Genomic DNA, 21404 nt, shown 5'->3' on the forward strand with positions numbered 1-21404 from the left:
ATGTCACATATTAACTTTGTCTTTGCTATTCAACTGCGGGCGACCTTCTCTAGATCTGGGGTCACCGACCACACAAACCACGTTATCGATCAACTTATTTAGTCGACGGCAGATGAACAGTCTTTACCAGTTTGAGGCAACAGCTGGCATCATAAACACAGCTACATCAGGCTGACAACAGGAAAACAGCCGCTCCTGCTGCACATGTTTAACCTCTGCCACACAACGATAAATCCATCTTGTTTATTTTCTAGCTTTCCCACATAAACCGCCTGTCGTGCTCGATTTATCTGACAGGTGAGTTTAATGTTTTCCTTCAGGAATTCAGAATCAAGGCAGTAAAGCCATCAACTGCAGCACATGGACGCATAAAACTTGTTAGCGTGGTGAAACGACAGGCTGATGAATGGAGGAATACTTCATACAATACATGGGTCACCATTCAGGCAATGAATGAAGAGATTTGAAGACTGTTTATCTCAAAAATACATGAGATGTGTCACGGCTGGGTCTTTGTTGGAAGTCTCTGCTCATTGTGTACTTGTGTTAGTCATAGCCTTTTGCATTGTCTGGCTCAGTGCTTCGCAAATGGTGATACATGTATCTATTGTCAGTAATCTGCTACTATCATACCATCAGTGGACGATAATGCATTTCACAATATCAAGTATTTATACCCGAAAATTAAACTCGAAAACAAAAACATGCAGTGACTGAAATTGAGTCGGAGGTATTATGAACCTACAGAAAGTATCAGAAGCTCGGATTTGCTTGGTGCCCGAGAAGCCAATCCGAACAACATGAGGCAACCGCAGCAAAGCCAAGCGCAAGAAACGTGGAGGCGTTTTCGCAAAAATGGAGGCGAGACGTAGTTCGACATTGCATGTTAGACAGTGGGTTTGGATTTGATTGGACAAACATTGGATAAAGATAAACATCTGCTTAACAGCCACGCAGATGACCACAATAAATAGACAAACTAGCATGACCCAGCAATAACACACGCTCTTTGGGACACTGATGATGTTCATTCAAATAGCTTTTGCCATATATTTTTTTGAAACTGTGGCTGAGGGCGAATAAAAGCAACCAGTAGATAAAGAAACGACAAGCAGATAAAACAGCAGTTTGTCGTGACAAATAAATCTATCTCCAATCTGCAGCCGCCCTCACGCGGTCTGTCTCTTCACGTCCAGCAGGAATGTGCAGCTTGATTTCTGCGAGCAACAGATTTGAATTATTTTGATGTTTCTTTCAGGATTTTCTGTGAAAAACACAGTCATGTTCATCTCCACCTCCATGATGTGTTATCCGTTTGTTTCGATGTTCCCACTGTGGTGGCACTCACTTAAGCCGTGGATATGTTTTTGGGCCGCCCCTATATGTGTCCCAAGGAAGGTACTCTGGGGGTACATGAAATAATAATTATTATTATTCTTTAAAAAATGGGATTGGTTTGAGAATTGTCTAAATTCCAAAGTAAATTATATCTTATAGTATAGACAGTATATAGTAGGTGAGGAGAGTGCAACTATTTGTTGCTTTGCTGTTGGAAAGGTCAAGAAGTACAGTGATTTATGTGTTTTTTTGTCATTTGGTTGAAAAATGTTGGGCACCACAGATATATCAGTATCATGTTTGAGTGACATACAACAGAAAAGTGTCCTGTCTTGCTCCGGTAACATAACAAACATGGCCTCCAAAACAGTGCGGTAGATCTCTCTTATAGAATAAAATAGTTTTGTTTCGCTGGAAAATGTGAATGATAAAAGTTAATAAACTCTGACTGAAACATCTTGGTTGACGATCAAAATCTAGTCAGCTTTGGTGTCGGCTCCATTGCAACAGTTGGTTCCTGCTCCGAAAGCTTGTTCAGTGGAATCCTGACTCTTGTTTCCAGATACCTCCGGTCAAGGAGGTTTCCACATCATGTCCACGGACTCGGCCTGTCCAGGGTGCCTGCAGTAGGTGAAAATAATACATTTTAGCTATTTTTTCACTTGTCACATTTTTATTTTTTTCTGAAAACTTGACAGATATATTTTAAATTGCTGTCAATGCAAGCGGTTTGCCAACTGTCTTACATCTTTGTTGTTTAATGTCAACATTAAGCGAACAACAGGAGTGAACAACTCTGTCAGCCAGACACCTGACGCCACAAGCAACTGAAACCTGAACCGTCCTCTGCAAAACAAACAACGGCTTTCGTCATTGTGCTTTGTTCTGCTGCTGATTTTGGAGCGTGTGCCTCCTGTCAAGTGACTCTACTTACTCACCCGAACAATGTTACCAATGTTTTTCGCCATGGATGTGCCATTGGCTTCGTACTGGAAAGAAATAATTTAGCACCACACGGCCGGTCATTCAAACGACTCAAAGTGCTTATTGAAATCCCGATCGAGGGTGTTATAAATGTGGCTTCTATTTTCAGGAGTGATTTCAAGGCTTCGGTTAAGCCTGCAAGGATTAAAGATTTTAGATTTTGTTGACCACATCGCTGGATGGTACGATGGTGGTTCCTCAGAGGCGTATTAAAAGGTCAACGCTTGAACATATGATTTCTCTGAAGAATATTTCATGGGAATTGTGCATATAATTTCCTAACCAAGTGCACTTGAAAAGAAACCGTCTTGTTGTTGAACTACAGCTGGTGCTGTATTTGCTGGCGCCGAGATTGTCTTCTGGCTGCAATATATTCTGTTGAGAATGACATTTTAAGAAAATTAAAATTGCAATGTGATCATGGAGAAGAATTAAAAGTGGGAGTGAAATGAAAAAAGAGGAGCTGAAGCATTTACAGTTATTTACTTCTGTTTGATTATGCTGAAAAATGCGCGAAGAACTGTATAAACTGCGGTTCACAGAGGCCTGTAAATGTTGCGGTGGTGTGTCTATTTTGCCTGTGTTCTGCGAACATTCAGCAAGTATCAAACTCAAGGCATAATCCATCCACATGGCCCTTTTTGTGGCCTGAAAAAAGCTTTAAAAATATTGACATAGATCGTGTAAAACAAGATTGAACGCTAACTAAAGTTTGGCTAAAAAATATAGTTAATATCATAGTGCACAAAGGCTGCAGTGTTTGAAGTTCTACCATTTGATGGGCGGTTTTCAAGCAGGCGCTGGTTATATGTCAGCAAATGATCTGGAACCTTAAAAACCGATGCAGGAGTATAATTCAGCAAAAGACAGAATTTACCTTCCATTATTGTTTAATGTCGGGACCTGTTGTTGCATTCCATTTTGGCTGTTGTTTCATGTTATAGACTGTTTTGTGCATTGAATTTAAGTTGGACGGTGTCGGGAATTTTGGTCCCTCCATGCTGGAAGTGCAAGTCATAACACAGTTGTACCATGTCAATATTATGACTGTCAATAAATTTGAAATCTTGCTGAGTTAAATTGCGATCACGTTCATGAAATATTCCTTTAAGTTTCATTTAGAATAGATAAAAAAAATGTGATTACCGTAATTTGGGACTATAGTGTGCACCAGAATATTAGCCGCACCCACTAGATTTAAGAAGGAAAATAGATGTTGTTCATACATAAGCCCCTGTTTCTCATCTCCGCTTCTCCTCCCGACTTGGTCCCTGGTCTCCGCTCTCCTCCGACCAGTAAATGGGACTTGATCTGTCCTAACCTGCTTGATGCGGTGTTACCTGAGGTGCCGCTCGGGGGGAAACTCTAAATGCCCTGAAGGACGACAGTCTCTGCGGGAGCATCAGACCAGCATCTTTTTGATTCACCCTCAGCTCTGCCCTCCGCTCACATGTATCAAGGAATGTAGATTTCAGGGCAATTATCGGAATGCAATTTGAATTTTAATTCCAATTTAATAGCACTTCCCTTCCACATGGGATATTTCCTGCTCATGTGGGACTCACTTGGTAACGCTGCATCACTATTCATCCTCCTCTTACTGAGTGATTGAAAAAAAACACATTCCAGGACTGAGTTCCGCTGCCCGACAGACCGTCCCTCATAAAAAGAAAAAACATAATTTGATGTAATCTGTGTCTCTGCAGAATCTGCGCCGTCTGAAATGAATAAAATGGATTATCTGTGTCACAGCATTGTGCAGATTATAAAGGAAAGGCAGTCACTATGTGAAGCATATGGCCTACAGAGGAGGGCGCTTCCCAGACACAAGAGCAGGGGGAAAATGTTACAGTTGCCGTGGCACTTTGCCATGGAATTTAAATTCCTCCTTTGCTTGACTGTAATGTTGAAACGGACCGATTGTGAATCCAGATTTTTTTTCTCTCTCCAAATTGCCCTGATAATGAAAATTAAACCACTAATGAACATCCTAAGTTATTCAGCTGGTGTTTGTCTGGAGCGATACGTCAGCATGTCTCTGGATCCCCGAGGCAATTTCCCCTCCGGGCGAGGGAAGGTAGTCCTGCCCGCTTTGACGGCAGAGATGCAGCCGGTTCAATGAGAGCGGGGGTGGTGGCAGCAGAAAATCTATTCCAGAGTGAGCGTTGCGCTGAGGCAGGTATGCCGACATTTCAGTCATCTGATAGGTCAGTGTTCGGCAGCGCGCCGGCACATTCGTGGCCCGACGCCAGACCTGATGGTGCTCATCTCAGCAGCCACCCGTGATCAATGGAACCGCTCGGCTGCTCATTCATGGCACAGAACAGAACAATCCGCCGTGATTACCAATAGATGTGGCTGACAAAACTGTGATGAGCAGTTGACTTGTCAAAGCAAGTCATCCCATGACATCATCCCCTCGTAATTGTGTTGCTGTAACCCTTCTTCACAGTCACTTCCGACAAGCTTGTGCTGTACTTGGGCGACAAAAATGCATTTTTATTCTTATTGCTGCAAGTAGTTGACAGTTAACTTCCTGTCCTCAGGTGCCCACGGAGTGAGAGAGGAACCCCGGTTTGTGACGGCACGCGCCGGCGAGAGCGTGATCCTGGGGTGTGACGTGTCCCCTCCCCTGGATGGCCAGCAGCCTCCCTATGTGGTGGAGTGGTTCAAGTTCGGAGTGCCTATACCCTTCTTCATCAACTTCCGCTTCTACCCTCCTCATGTGGACCCGGAGTATACTGGTAAGAGCCAAATCTGTAGGGGCCACAGAGCATTTTTTCAACAAGTCAAAGGGCCATTCATTGGGCTTATACTACAACTCCAGGGTTCTCCCTAAAAAAAAAATTTTATCAGCATTATCAATGCAGGAGTCCCAGCATAGGGGTCCCGTATTTTGCTAAGGTGTTTGGACGGACATGCAGGTATGTTTCTGTCTCTGCAGTCCAGTGTTTAGTGACACAAGGAGTGTTTGGGAGTCTTGGGAATGCATCTGTATTTCTAGTCTCTGTCTCTGAAGCAGGAAGTCTTTTCTTTGAACGAAAAGTTATTGAATTTTGTCAAACTGACCATCTAGAATCACAGAATATGGCTCTGATCTGAATACGTCTTCCTGTATTGTCTTCTGCAGCTGTACATTATGGGTGAGGGAGTGCCATTCATAATAGACATTGTGGGCCAGAAGACATTTTTTATGGGCCAGATTTGGCCCACAGACCTGATGTAGAGTAACCATCATCTACAATGGCATTTACATAACTGGCATGCAGGTGAATAAATAATCACCATTTAATTATTCATCAGCAGAAGATGAAATCATATGTTGAATATTAATGACTGAATAATGAGTTGTAACTGGTCAAGGTGCATCGAACGTCATATTTGTTGCAAAGTAATAGATAGCTAGTGTTCCACCATATAAGCAGAGTTTTTCTTCTGTCTCACTGGCTAGTACGAAGGTTTGAATATGAATTATATATAATTCATATTCAAACCTATATATATATATGTGGTGTCGCCATATGAAGCTGCACAAGTACACAAATAGTATATATATATATATATATATATATATATATACACTTATACGTATTTAAAAGAGAGAGATCTCAGTAAAGGTGTGTTATCGCAAAGCGAGACTGTCTTTCGTACCAGAAATGCATCGCACCAGTGAAAAACAAGTCTGCTCCTGCAATCACATGAACGACGGGAAGCGAGTTCCTCTGATGTCGCCTCTGCGTCGGTAACAAGGCGACAAACTGTCAGAACGGGGTCAGACTCTCACCCAACCCCCTCGGCCTGCTGATTAGCGCCAGAATGAAGGAAAACCGCGGAGTCGGATCGGAGTGTCTCAGTGACAAAGATGTAAATGCAGCAAACGGGTTTATCAAGGCGAGAGATTTGCCGTCTTGGGGCACCATTGTTTTTTGAGGGTGTCATTGCAGTAAAGGAGCCCAATGGCTGCGACTCACTGTCTGGGATATAGTTTATCTGCAGATAATTGTGGCAGATTCTTCGTATGTCAAGTCATGAAATAAAACTGACTTGTGTACAGTCTCAACTAAAGAGTCTCTAGTTGATGTTTTTCAATTCTCTTGTTGCTCGTTCATGCGTTTGGAAGCAGTGGTAAAAGTCAATTTTTTGTTCAATTTAAATATTATTTATATTCAGGAATAAATTACTTGAGTACAAAAGACATGGTAAATTAGTGATTGTATTTAAACATGACTGGTTGATAATTTAATAGTAATGTGTAACAAGATAACCCAAAAGTTCATTGTGAGGTCTTGAAAATACGCTGCCTGGCCAAAAAAAAAGTCGCCACCTGGATCCTAGATCTGGGGTTGCTGCAGTTGGTCAGTACAATACATCAGTGCAATAAATCTTTTGACAAATATACACACAAAAATTAAAATAAAAATACAAAAATACAGACGATTTTAAGGAATATTTTTAACCAGGAAATGTGTGTATTAATGTATTTAGATGGTCAAAGTGACAGCATGAATGAAAAATTATATAAAAATCCCATTATTACAAAAAATATAATTAAATAGTATTTAAGAGATAAAAGATGTATATATCTGTCACTAAAGTTGGAGGAAAAAAACAAAACTAATATAACAAACAAGATGGGTGTGAAACACGAAGATCAAGTGACAGGCGTAAATGAAGAAATTGTAATATTAGAAAAGTCAAATGTATATCAATATATATTAAAAAAAATTCCACTCTGACCTTACAAGGACAGAGGTGGCCCCCGGGGCCACACTTTCTTGGGCCCCATGTTGAGGTCTTCTGTGTTCCATGTGCTGTTCATCCACCAGACTACAAAGGATAAAAGTGGGTTAATTGGTGATTCCAAGGCCACTGTTTATCCCAACTGGAATGACACAACGTGGTCGTATCACTCCATGCTGCATGTTTGTCATTAGATGTGAAATGTTTCAGTTTGTTGCGAACAAAATCTGTCTGCAGTCCTTGTGCCAGCGTGCCCTGCGGCTTTATGTAAATCACAACATTTGAAAACATCTATTTTTAGACCTGTTTAAAGACGAAATCAATAATTCAGACTAGCAGCCCGAGCAATTTTGGTGTCAGATTGTTTCATGTTTTGACTCGCTCGATCCTAATTCTCTTTCAGCCACATGTAGCATCGTATGAATGACTGGGTGCATTTGTTTCCCTGTGCCTCGTGTCCTTCACAGTAAGCTTTGGGCTTATCATGTAAAATGATATTTGAGTCGGAGCGGGATTAACACGCGGTCGTATTTCGGGGAATCGAATCCGTAACAATCCGGCTGGACGTGGCTTGATTTTCACTCATGGTAGCTGGGGTGCTAGAAAATGGGTCTGCATTAAGACAAATGTGGCTGGAATTATGGTTGAAGGTGGACCTTGTTGATCAACCTCTTCTGAGTTTTGTTGACAGTATATTGATAATAGAATTGCTGTAAAGCCAGGTATATCTTTTCAAATGATGTAGGCTTCAAGAGACTCAAATCTTTAGCGCCCTCTGGTTTGCTTTAAAATATGAAGTAGCACAGGAGAGGGCAGCTTCTAGATGAGGATTCATGTTACTGACTCTTGTCCATCAGACCTCGCACTCAAGTGCTGGAGTCAAAGCAAAGGTGAGTCTGAGGTGCAACCATTTTTCTGTCCAGTAATGACGATGTAAAAACACAGGAACAGTCTCATCCCTCTCCGCCGTATTATTTTCTCCTGTTGTCTACTTTCTCCTGCTGTCTCTTACATGAGCACGTGCTTCATGTGGAAACTCATCCGGCCTCTACTTCAATGTATTTGCCTGCCGCTCGGCGGGAAGTAGCAGGAAACAGTGCTTAGAGAACATTGACTTATCAAAGTTTGGGGAAAACGCTCCATCTTAGAACATTCGTCAGCCCTGGCGGATGCGAGTGTCTGAGTGTGTCGGGCTGTCAGGAGCAGCCATGTGCTCAGCAGGCTGGAAGCTTTGAGACAGACAGCTTAGCAGCTCAAGATTTCCCCACGCCTGCTTTCCTCAGCTTCTCTCATCCCATGTGATTTCCTTCTTTTAGAATTCCAATTTATCTGCCGCTGAGGAGGAGGAAAAAGTGGCAGGTCCAGACCAGTTCTGGAGGAAATGTATGATTTAAGTGAAGCCGAAGCCGCAACATCAAATACTTTAATTCAGGGGGAGGTTTTGCCTTTAGATGTTCGCGGAGGAGGCACGACGGCGCTGGCCGTGAAATGGTTAGCGATTTACAGATTCTGGTGTTAAAATGTAACACTGAGCCAAGGAGTAATGATGGATCACCTGAACATGCATCTTTCACTGTCGTGCTCTCTCCATCTTGACCCAGAGTCACTGCTGTGGTCTCTTTCTAGCTTGAAGTGCCAGGAAAAATCAACAACTTTTTTCTCTCTTTTGTCACCAGATCACTCAGTGCTACACCTTTTCATGAAGCGATACATGGCTGCCTCTCTTCTTGATCACTGTCGTGCATTGTGACAAGTGATCGCACATTCCTACCTGACAATTTGACTCTGTTTTTGTTGTCTCCATCTTAAATGCTGCTTCGATATTTTGATGACCCAAATAACCAAACTGTACCACTGAAGGGGAAGAAGGGCCCCAGAAGGGCTTGTTGGCAATGGACAGACAGGAATAAAACTGGACTATCTGTCTGGGAAAAAGGGCGACTCCCTGGGAAGATGTTTGAACAGCATCCTGCTGGGAACCAAGCATTGGTCTTCAAGCTTGGTATCGCCCATGAGGGGCACTTGCCCCTGACTGAGGCTGTATGTATGTAAGAGTTGAGTTCATTTTTCATTGATGTTCCTTTGGTGTAGTGTTGTAGTCGAGACCACACCAACCGAGACCAAGACATTATCGTGACTGCAGAGTATCAAGACCGATACATGACCAAGACATTTGGAGGTCGAGAACAAGACAGGGACAGTGTATAAAAGGAGCCTCAGTGCAGGCGCTCATTGGCCCTTTTATGGATCACTTTGAGACCCCAGATAAATATCAAAGAAATCAGAAAACAACACTGAACAAAAAGCCAGAATCCTTCTTTTACCAGTTATGCTTGCCAATGATGGTAGTTATCGCAACCAGTCTTAAGTAGAAATCCAGAGTCTGCCCAGTCTGAGGCTGAGACAAGACCCTAAATAAGTGATTTTGAGAACGGTTTGAGCCATGGAACGAGTCTGATTTACTTCTAAAGTCAGTGTAGTGACACCATTACGTGCGACAAATTGTCATGCTACAAAATGTGAGTGGTCCTGGTTGTGGCTTTAGGGCGTTTCTAGTGACACATTTCAGGCGACATTTGTAGTAAAAAAACACTCAACTTCAAAAACTTGAACTCCAAGTCAAGTCAGGGTGTCTCCACCAAACGAGCAAAGTGGTTGCTGGAATTCCCAACTCATCGAGACGATAACACCTCTGTAAGATCTGGTGGACCCAGCGTGTCTAAATAAGTTTTTGCTTTTAATTCCACAAAAGTAAAAGGGCTAGAATTCTGCCTCTCCATTTCTCCATATACCATGTTGGCTTTCCGCTATCCTTAGACCCGTGCCTTTAGATTAACCTACTTTTTTATCACAACATCACACACCAGATAAAGTCTGTATAGTGCTTGAAAACCTATGACAACTGTGGACAAATCGGATATGATGTGATGGTACTTCTAACCGCGTTCAGGTGTGTCCAGAGTTTCACTGCCTAGCGGGACTGAATGCCTTCCAATTTGATATGCGCATTTAGGATGAAAATGCGTTCACTAACTGGGAGCAAAGTTAAAGAAAGGTTAGCTTCTGTTAGGTAGGAACTACACCAAAAATGCTTGGATATTGACAGGGAAAACTATGTGTAAAATGTTATAGAAATGTTAAATATTCAAAGTTCTCCTTGTCATCTTAGTCTGTCGTTCATGTTTAATAGTTGTAAAATCCTTTTGAGTTTGGGTCCTTTTTTCCCATTGAAATTATTACTATTTTGTCCACAACTCACAATAATGTTGAGTAACTGTCAGTTGATGATGACGTAATACAAATCCCTCACTCATAGCTCATGTTGTCAATCAAAATGTTACCAGAAGAACCCGAATTATTGAATTGCATTGAAATATTGTGATCAAAGGGTCAAAGGAATTGTGACCTTGTGCCTCCAGGAAGAGCCTCTCTGCACGGGAAGGCGTCCCTGCAGATTGATCCGGTTCGCTCAGAGGACCAGGGCTGGTACGAGTGCAGGATCCTGATGTTGGAGCAGCAGTACGACACGTTCCACAACGGCAGTTGGGTCCACCTGACGGTCAACGGTGAGTCACATGACCGCACCCGACATCCAACACTCACCTCTTCTGGATCCTTGTTTTCTTGTTTCAGCTCATATTTTTTAATATTATATATAATAATTATTTAAGACGTCATGTCCATTTGGTGAATAAAACAAACTTGGTTCTTTGTTTATATTGTTCAATGTTTTATTGGGTTATCCTCTTAAAGTTGGCAGGCGCTGTTATTTTTTGGCTGTTTGTGTCCACTCCTTCACTGGTCCCTTGTGCGAGAAAGCTGTAATTATTTGCGCTGTGATGGAGTCAGACTACACACAAACACACACACTTGTGTCAGCCTCATTCATATGTATGTTGCTGCTGAGTGAACTTATAAGCAGAGAGATACTCATACATATTTGATTCTATCGCAGAACCTTTACAGCAGATGTGATTGCCACGTTCTACTGTAAGAAGTCGCATTTATGAAGTCCACTGCACTACTTAGTCACTCCACAATCCAGAGATCTGTTGAAACGCTGTTATCAAAGTGGCCCACCGTGTTTACATTTCATTACTTTGCACAGAGATGTATGTTGCAGCCACCACAGCAAATTAGTTGACTGTAAATCTACTTTGTTTCCAAAGCTGGCGGTGTGTGTGTGTGTGTGTGCGTGTATGTTTACGCACGCTTCTGTTTGAAGTTAAGAAATAAGTAGGTCACACTCCGCTGGAATATCACCTGCTTATTTAATTGTGTCGGAATGAGGTTGTGTTTCTCATTCGCATGCTCACGTCATGCTGACTGTAGTTGTGTTGCGTCTGATATAAACGGTTGAGAGAAAGACACTGTGAGATCTAATCATGAAGTCAGGTCGGCCAACAGAAGGAAAACAAAGTCATGACTTTTTTATTGACACAAAGAATGGTTGCTAGCTATGAGATTTGGCTTCACTGAGAAGCTAGTATTTTGTGTGAGACAGAAAGAAAGCTCCAAACATGCACACCAACACAATTTATGTGTTATAAGTGACCGATTTCCTTGTAAATTCAATGTCGGGGGGTGTTTGCACATAACTGTAGCACTACAATATTGTAGCGGAGGCTGTGGCATTTTTTGGCCGACAGAGTAGCAGCTTTAGAGGAATGCTGAACTTGTGTATGTACTATAATGTACTTCCACAGGAGATAAACAGCTATAATTCTCCCTCTACCTCTTTGCGAACTTTAGACCCGCCCCAGCAGAGTTAGGTCACTTTTTAAAGCAACTTCACTGGTGGGGGGGAAGACCCTTTGGTTGGTGGAAACCTATATTTTTACTCTCCCAAAAAAGTAAATAATAAATAATTGAGGTCAAAAACTGTAAACAGGATTTTTCACAGTTGATAGTCCCTGCCTTTTTTGGGCCTGACTTGAATCACTCTACAAGAGGGCTGTTGCCAAAGAAGGAACTCAGTGACTCCCAGTTTGACCCCTCAAATTCTAAACTAAGTTGTTCACTCAGCACAATAATCTTGATCTTAAGCGGTAAATAAACATCATTTTATCGACTCCAAATGATTCATGTGAAAACCTAGACTTAGTCTTATGCACATTTCAGTTACTCTTATTTGTTTATGTTGCTGTTAAGCGCGCAACAATGTGCGCATACAAGCAGTTGGTATCTCTGTTGTGCACCTGTGAGGGAAGCAGGTGCCATTTTCGTCCGGCCGTCACACAGACGCCTTTTCTCCTTGGTCCGATTTGCATACACACCTTCTTTGAGTTCCTTTTCTGCTTGCTGGCCTCCACATCCTGCCAACAGGACGGGGAATTAATGCCCACTCAGTGGCAGGTGTCAGATGGCGAGGCCTTGTGACCAAAAAAAGACACAAAGGCCAGTCTCTGTCCTCTGGTCTCCTCTTACTCTCTGTTTACTCTTCCCTTTAGCATCACTGGGTTTTGAACTTGCTATTCCTTCCTTCTTCAAGTACATTATTCCTTGTTTTGACTTTAATCCTATTTTTATGGAACACAACTTGTGATACTTCATGTCTGAAAGGTGCTCTATAAATAACAATTTATTATTATTATTAGTTATATATATATATATATATATATATATATATATATATATATATATATATATATATATATATATATATTTGTTATTTATATTTATTTATGAATTATATTTTCTTTTGGTTATTGCTGCTTATTTGTGTGTATTAAAACAATAAATTAATTAATACATTCTAATGTTGAAAAATATCATTATAATCATACACTGAATGAACAAAATCAAATTATCTTTTACTATCTGCTATCTTTTATCTATACTTTTTACATGTTACTAAAATCACTGGGATTTGAACTTGCTTTTCCGTTCTTCTTCATTATTCCTTGTTTTGAGTTTAATCCTATTTTTATGTAACGCAACTTGTGATACTTCATGTCTGAAAGGTGCTCTATAAATATATATATATATTTTGTGTTGTTATTGCTGCTTATTTGTGTATATGAAACAATAAATTAATTAATACATTCTAATGTTGAAAAATATCATATTATAATCATACACTTAGTGAACAAAATCAAATTATCTTTTAGTATCTGCTATCTTTTATCTATACTTTTTACATGTTACTAAAAGTGTATCTAAACAAAAAAAAACAGCTCCTGCATGTTATGTTTATTTCAACCTTTTTTTATTATTTTCAATTCTTTATTTAAAATTGTGAATTTACAGAGGCACAGAGGAACATATTAAAGTAAGTAAATCTTATCCTCGTCCGTGTGCTGATGTGGCCAATAGAGAAAATAGAGTTTTGCCATCTCTACTGTATATCTTGACCAGCTGAGGAAAGTGGGATGCAAACCAGCTGCAGCAGTGAGCAGAATGGCTCTCATGTTTGTTGGTCACAGTGACGTTCTGACACAGTGATAGAACTCCCAGGTGGACCTGCGTACCTGCTGTTGTCACCGCCATGTGAGTCACCCACTTCCTGTCAACTCATGCCTCTCCCCTGCGGGCTAATCTAAATTAAGAACTGAAAACATCACTGTATGGCAGGTGCGAGCCTCAGCTATTAAATAATTAGGGCGTTATTCCAACTGGAGAAGTGATGATAGGAGAGATGATAAAGAAGGAACACGGGTATGTAAAGCAGTATAATGAAGCAGAAAGAGTCTCAGCGAGCATCTATTGGGCAGCTCAGGAAGTGGATTGTCCATGAAACTCATTTAACTCTGGCAGGGGTTTGAGTCGTGAGTCACAGTGACAGGCTTCCATCACAGCTTGAGACGGTTGGTCCTCTCAGTATGTGTGTTCTCCTCATGTCCCGTGGGATTCCTCCTAGAGTCCGATAATATCTTGTGGCCAGTTGATGTTTTGGACTCATAGTAATTCTTTATACTTCACAGCAGGGGTATGCAATTCATTTCCTTAAGGGGCCACATTGTACTGTCGCTGTGGCCAGGGTCCATCAAAGCAGATGGAGAGAAGAGTCTCTTCATGTGATGGCAATAGTTTAAATGACGCCTATTCATTTTATTTAATCTCAAACTTTATTACTTCGATTTTAAATAACATTATTTAAAAGTATTCATGCTGTGATATTATGAGCTGTAAATGTTATTCGATCATCATTTATTTTAAGTGTCTCAATATGATTTATACTTTTAATATACTGACGTTATTTATTTATTTTAGAAACACTGTTTAAATTAACATACGCATCAACAGAATCCACTTTCAATACAACTGTTAATGGCAGAAATCTGACTTAGAATGGCGGGAAAAAAAGTCGACTCCATGATTTGTAGTTTATCTCTGACCTTATGAGGACTTCAAAAATTCAAATGTTATAATGCAGTTTAAGGTCATATTACAGTTGTTATTACAACTTCAATTCTACTTTGTTTCGGTCCAAATTGCATTTTGAGGATTGTTTCAAAACCCCAACAAATTTTAATCTTGCCATTAGATGATATTTTCTTTCAACACTTTTGATCTCCTGTTGCCGTACGCAACATGTGACTTGTGACTTAATTCTGAATCATAAAAGATTAGGATCTTGTCAGCTGGAAGGTTGAAGTTGCTCAGCATTATGTCCGGATGGGATTCCACTCTGGCACGGGAACACTACTGCCACTACAAAGACCACCGTCTCTCGCCAAATACCTGTCAGTCCGTGAGTTTTGGTGAGTTTTGCCATTGAATTTAAGACCGTGTCGGGGTGGGTTGGGCAGTATGATCCAAAAAATGAGCTCTTGTGACTGTGAAGCATCTTAATCCGTTCAGCTCCTCCACAAACAATAAATCAACGCAAGTGGAAAACGACTGCTACATGTTGGCCTGTGAAATGATGCTTCATGATGTGTTTAACGTTGACCCATTAACTACACAAGCTTGTCGAGACTGGACCCACTCATGCGTTTTATTACAATCTCCATTAATCTATTTTGTAATGTAATGAGTTTTCACAACGGCGCGAGCAGGGCAGCGCCGAGTGACAGATGTCGAAATGTGCTAATTGGCCGATTTATTTACTTGAAGCAGGTGTTTGTTTGCGGACTGGAGCGTGGCTCCGCTCCCGGCAGCGTGCGGTGACCCACTTGTGCTGCTCTTTCGAACACAGCGCCACTGTTTCCCATCAGAATGTTCTGTTGACTCACTGAAAGCAGCTGAGTGAATAAAAGAGCGGCTATGTGGAGGACAGTTGCTGGAGAGGAGGCGCCCGGTGGCAGATTGTGAAGCGGAGGGACGTTGTTGGGGGTCTTTTTAGATGACACACACATGCGGCGAAATGTGAACTACAGTATGTTTAAACTCAGTTTTGCTTGTGCAGTTTGAAGTAGTGATCAAAAGAAATGTTTATGATTAGCATTAATGCAAAAAATATTTGAATATGTGAATGATATTTCCATGATCATTTTTGCTATTTTTTTAAAGTTAAATTATCAATAAAATAAATTAACTGAAATGAATCCATATATTTTAACTGTTTTTTTTCTTGATCATCAACTATCTATCAACAATTGAATTTAAAAAACATTGCGTTTTTTTTTCTTGAATCCATCTATTTATATTAATTTATTAAAGTTTTCACATTTTGAATAAAATCATTTGGTAAAGATTGTTGGTTTGTTAATGTTGATTGACTTTTTTATTTCCTTGTCAATGTTTCCTAAAAAAAAAAAAACTCACCAGTCAGCAGTTCACCGTTTGCATCCCTGATGCATTAAGTTTTTTTATTTATTTGATTTTGGATATTTAACTTACAGTTGAATAGTTACATTTTTTTTATTGATTTTATTATTATTATTATTTTATTTTTCATATAAAAAATATAAATAAAATAGATACAAATATAAAAAAGGTAAAGATAATTTTCTCCTGTATTTTAAAATTTAAAATGAACCAAATTTAAAAAATAAAACTCAATTTTTGTCATTCTATTTCACATCGATCATCGTGATTTAATTCCTGTGGTAAGTTTTGGGTCACATTTTTGTTCTCTCTCCGCAGCTCCGCCCTCTTTCATATCGACACCGCCGCAGTATGTGGAGGCAAAGGAAGGGGGCAGCACTCTCCTCAGCTGCTCGGCCCAGGGAAATCCCAAACCAATGATCGGCTGGCTGAGGGAGGGGGAGGAGCTGGCAACCAACGCCAAATATTCGGTGAGAATAATGCATGTCACTGGTTGGGTGTGGATTTAGAAGCAGAGTTGGTGGTGCAGATGGTGCCGTCCATCTGTACGGGAAGAATGCTGTTATCTCTGAAATCGCTTCATTATTTTGATATTGCATCGAGCAGTCGTTGTGTTCGGTTTTCTCTTGTCCCGGTGCTGTGGTGAGAGAGTGTAAATAGCTGACTCATCTTGGAGTTGGGCCATTATTTTCCCATGCAGAAAGGCGTTGGTCACATTGCCTTGTTTTTCTCGCTAAAACGTCGCCGTGTTTATTCGCGCTCCAGCTGGGGAACTTCTTGGATCTCCTGATCAGAGCCGGCTAAAGCAGCTGGGGAGAGTTGGGATGATGAGACTGCTCCCCCTGCAGCGGACAAGCCGCTGACAGCGCGTGATGAAATGAAGGAAATGTCAATCCATTTGGGAAATCTAGACGTCTGATTAATCTGCCCGGATCGCAGTCTGAGTTGGACTCAGCATGGCTGTCAATCAAACTCATCCTGTTTTGTTTTTTTTGGTCGTGGCTCAAGTCAAAGAATTCCTCGTGAATCGGCGGCGCAGTGAAGGAAATGACTGCTGGCAGCTCAGCGTGAATATCTGAGGCCCAGTTATCGTCTGTCGGTGCCTGATTTTCACTCCTGCAGATGAAAGTAGAGGAGTGATGTCATGGCGGGATATTTTGGTTGCTGTGTCGTGTGCGGTGTGAGGGTATATTCGAGAACGTCTGGTGGCGCAGAAATACCTTCAGAGACAGTTCTCTGATTCTGGGTCAGCAGGTTAGTAGACCAAACAAGGCAGAAGTGTTCAGACAGACGACAAGGTCAAGAAGTCAGGAGGTGGGGTCGAGATCCAGGCGGCAGCAAACTAGTAAAAACTAGCAAAGGGATTGAGGAAAATGACAGAGCAGAAGGCAGGTGTGGAGTGGGCGTAGCTCGACGGTGATGGGAGTGGAACGTCAGCTAAGGACCTATAAAGAGTTGAGTCTTCTGCCCAAGCTTTGAGTTTTACATACATATATATATATATATATATATATATATATATAAACCTTTGTGGATAAAACCACAACATTTTTTGACACTTTTGGCATCATGATGTTTAAGTATATGTCTTGCTTATAAGTAACTGTTAAATAAAATTATTCGAAACTAATTTAGTTAATTTGTTTTCATAGCTCGCTTTCGTTGTGACCTGAATCGAGTCCCACCTCAGGGTATATGTTTCTTTGCACCCATTCCATATACATCAGAAAATTATCTTTGTTTATACCAAGTACTGTGTGTTATTTGCATGAATTATTATTTTTTATAATTACCATAATTTCCAGACCAAAAGCCTCTACTTTTTTCTCATGGTCTGAGCCATACGACTGGGCTAATATATGGAGTTTTACAGGCTAAGGAGTGTCAAAATATTGTCACATCAAACCAATGAAATCACAGGCATTTTATTGATCTTAAAGCGCTCAAAATGTGCCTGTATGTCACTCTGGCTTTAGAATGTCACTGTGTCACTAATGTAGTCAGGTGATCAGGAATCTTTGCCGATATTGGCAAAGACTTCCTGGAATGAATTAAACATGACCCATTCGTGTCCAGACTGAAGGGACACAGGAGAGCTCCGGCTGGTTCTTCTTGTTTCCCTCTTTTCCCTCACTTTCACAGTCTCATAAATCAATATATTTGTTCTCCCGCCTCGTCGACAAACTCCTCACAGGCATCTTCGGCGATATCAAATGGTGTCCCGAGTATCCACCTCCTGACTCGTTCCACTTTCCTCTTTCTGCACTATTTCTCCCTCCAGTCACATCGTTTTAACACCAGTAAATGATTGGACAACATGGTGATGCATTATTAACCACCTGCCTCTGCATCAATATTACATTAGTCTTAATATGAAGGTTGAGCTAAAAATCACTCCTTAGAGCAACATTTATCAGCTTTCCACATCCATTTTCCTGTCAGGCGCTGGAAACTTGTGCTGCTGAGCACAGTCCAAATATGTGTCTTCGACGACAAGGAAGAGTGTATTTGCTCATCGAACCTTCTGCATCCATGGAGACCTGACTGATAAAGGCAGGAATGAGACAAACAGGGTGAGGAAAGGAAGGAGTCCTCATCTTGTGCTGTTGACTCAACTTTATCACTGTGTCTCACGGAAAAACTCACAGCATATTTTGTCAGAAAATCGAAACCTAATGTGCATGTACTGTACTAGTCTCCTGTACTAGTTGTGGAGCATTTGTGTGAGATTATCCTGGTGTTTTTGTTACATTTGCATGTCCACCATGTACAGTAGTTCCTGACGGCCGTTCGAAAAGCGAATTGTTTGAAATCCGAATCTATTTTTCCCATTACAATGAATGGAAAAAGAAATAATGCGTTCCAAGCCTTAAACTAGTCTTTTGTAGGAGTGAATGTAGAGTGTCTGCTGCAGGTGGCTGTTCCTCTATGTGTGTGGCCGCTGCATGTGGGAGGGGTTGCCGAGTGAGTGAGGTCTCTCCAGAAGTGAAGAGGTGCCCGGTGCGTGTCCAGCTCTGAATGTGCGCTTCTGTGCAGTTTGGCTGTGACAAAGTCATAAACCAAGTCACGCTCTGTCCCAGACTCGCCTCATCCCTGTCCCAGCTCCAGCCCACAACAGGACATCAAACCCTGGAGTGAGCGCTCCAGCACCTCCCCTGTGACACTCTACCACGGTCCAGTGTGGAGACAGGAAAGGTTTTACACCTCAATATGAAGAAAAAACAGTCAGTAAATGTAGCTAACGGACACGTCTGCATACAGAGGCTGCGTTATACACAATAACAAAGCGCGTCGTGGGTCAGCTGATCGGTCCGCGCACGTTATGTTTTTTTGGGGCTTCTTTTGCGGGCATTTGAGTTCTGGATTTTCGTTCGAAATCTGAAGCAAAAAAATGTCTAAATTTTTGTTTGAATTCCGAGACGTTCAAAAACCGAGGCACCACTGTATTTAACACAGGCAATAGGGAGGGGGATAATTTCGATGAGAGTTTCAGTTCTGATCATGATCGAATCGAATAATCGAATAAGACAGAATGATAGATGGAGAAATTTTGTGTATTTCCCACATTTATTACGTTTTAAACATGCATCTATAGTCAGATGGAATTGTTGTTTCAGAATGGCGGAAGGCCAGCGAATGTTTTAAAGATTCTGATTCGTAGCAAATGAGTCACATGAATCGATTTTTTTGGCACATCCTAGCAGGTAGGCAGTGTCTCAACGTGAGCATAACTTGTTTCATTGGCCCTATAGTGTAATGGCTTTGCTTTAGTAACACAATTCTTTCTAGCATCCATAGAGCTTTGCTCTTTCGTGCATCTTTTTGACGTCATCACTTCTCTCTCATCACAGCTTAACTATCAGTACTTACGTACGAGTCACATTAACATTGATGTGGTCATGAGACGTTCCAAGTTCAAGTTTGAGTTTCATCCTTGAAACTCGCTGAAAGTCATTACAGTTGACCGTCGCACAAATGCAGACTTGCTGTCCTTAAAAAAGACGATCTTCCAGTCGGCTTATTCGTCCATATGGTGCTGTGTGACGGCAGTCCATGTTCCACAAGCTCAAGCTCAAATTTGACTTGTCAGATTTACAAGAGATTCTTTTGAGGGCAAAAGTTTTGTGGTTCAATATGAATCCACCTAAATGAAACCATTGTCCTTCTGTATTGACCATCCTCACATGCTAATCCTACATATTCAATTGTGAATTTAAAGACGTTTTCATTTACACATATTTTCCACAACCCACTGGGGTTGTGATTTCAGTCTTACCTCAGACGTTCTCATGCTCTTCAGTTCTCCCTTTTTTATTCGCTGTGGACTCAGAACAGAAGGCTTCAGAAGAGACTGATGACCGCGGGCGTATTTTTAGACTCTGGTGAGGTAATTGTTTTAGAAGAGCTATTTTTAAAGATGTTTAAATTTGCTCCAATATCAGGTTGATGGGAGTTCAGCTACAGATGACGAACTCGATTTCATTTTGCCTTCATATTTGCAGCATTTGATGGTTTTTTTCCCTATTTTTTGCATATATCACCAACAACATATTAGTGGTCCTGTTGACATTAAAAAAACAAGGTGAATATTGGCTTCATTATTGGTGGAGTATTGTGTTTCTAAGGTGGAGCTCTTGTTGCTTAAGTTAGCTTTATTTCTTCTTTTTTTCTTGTTCTTTAAATAAATTGATCTTTCTCTGCCATTTTTGAATTTACATTTTCTTGCAGTTGCATTATTTAATTCAGAGCCATTTATCATCATGAACACACGTCTGAATTAGGTGTTTTCCTCCACGTAAGAAAGGGACGCCTGGGCCTCTTTGCTTCGGCTGCTGCCCCTGCGACCCGACCTTCCCTCAGCGGGAGAAGAAGAGCTCACAAGTCTAGCTTTAACAGTCTCAGAGTTACAGTTTGCTAACCAGCCGACGAGAGATAAACACTGCTTTGTCTGATCCGTCACTTTCTATCTGCTGGCACGCTAGCTGAAGGGAGAGCTAAAGGGGAGTGGATGCAGATCCTCTCCTCGGCTGCATGAATGGACAGACTACAGCTGCGAGTGACTTGAATGGACAGAGCTTCCCCACCTGTTACATAATGTATGAGCCTGTTTTTCTATTAGGACTGCTTGATGTGTTTCTTCTCTGCTTATTGCTTCTCATCAATGCCTGCAAACACGGCGACACACGGTAACCCATTTCCAAGGTTATGACGCGCTGGCGTTAATTAAAATTCGACATGTTATGGATGTAAGAGACGTATTCCGTTTGAATAGACATTTAACTGCGCTGTTTGTTTATTCCATGAGTCACCATTCGGCTGCATGGGCCGGGCTCATAGAGGAAATGTGTAATCTTGATGAAACGACTTCTCAAAGCGCGGCAGTGAGTCGCAAAAATTGACTGAGCAGCATTCAAGATTTTTTTAATTGGCGCTATCAATGGCCTGACTTGATGTACAGTGTATCAAACGACAGAATAGTGGGGATAAAGAATGGGAGAAACGGACATCACAAAGAGACATCGAAGGGTTTTTAGTATGTGACGCGATGTTATCAAATGCAGACAAATTACAAATCACAAAGCTAATTTCCTCCCGTATGAGGGTTCTCCCTAAGATTAACAGTCCTCCTT

The 21404-nt window shown here is 41.2% G+C and overlaps 1 protein-coding gene across 2 annotated transcripts in view; it reads left to right on the forward strand.

The window, feature by feature from the left end:
- igsf9ba (immunoglobulin superfamily, member 9Ba) overlaps nt 1–21404 on the forward strand; it is a 60772-nt gene that overhangs the window by 12571 nt on the left and 26797 nt on the right. For both annotated transcript variants that reach the window (XM_053872560.1, XM_053872561.1), the window contains exons 2-4: nt 4869–5066; nt 10482–10628; nt 16093–16244. In XM_053872560.1, coding sequence (XP_053728535.1) covers nt 4869–5066; nt 10482–10628; nt 16093–16244 — 497 coding nt within the window. The remainder of the gene's footprint in view (nt 1–4868; nt 5067–10481; nt 10629–16092; nt 16245–21404) is intronic.

The sequence above is a fragment of the Synchiropus splendidus genome, chromosome 8 (genome assembly GCF_027744825.2).
Source record: "Synchiropus splendidus isolate RoL2022-P1 chromosome 8, RoL_Sspl_1.0, whole genome shotgun sequence".
NCBI lineage: Eukaryota > Metazoa > Chordata > Actinopteri > Syngnathiformes > Callionymidae > Synchiropus > Synchiropus splendidus.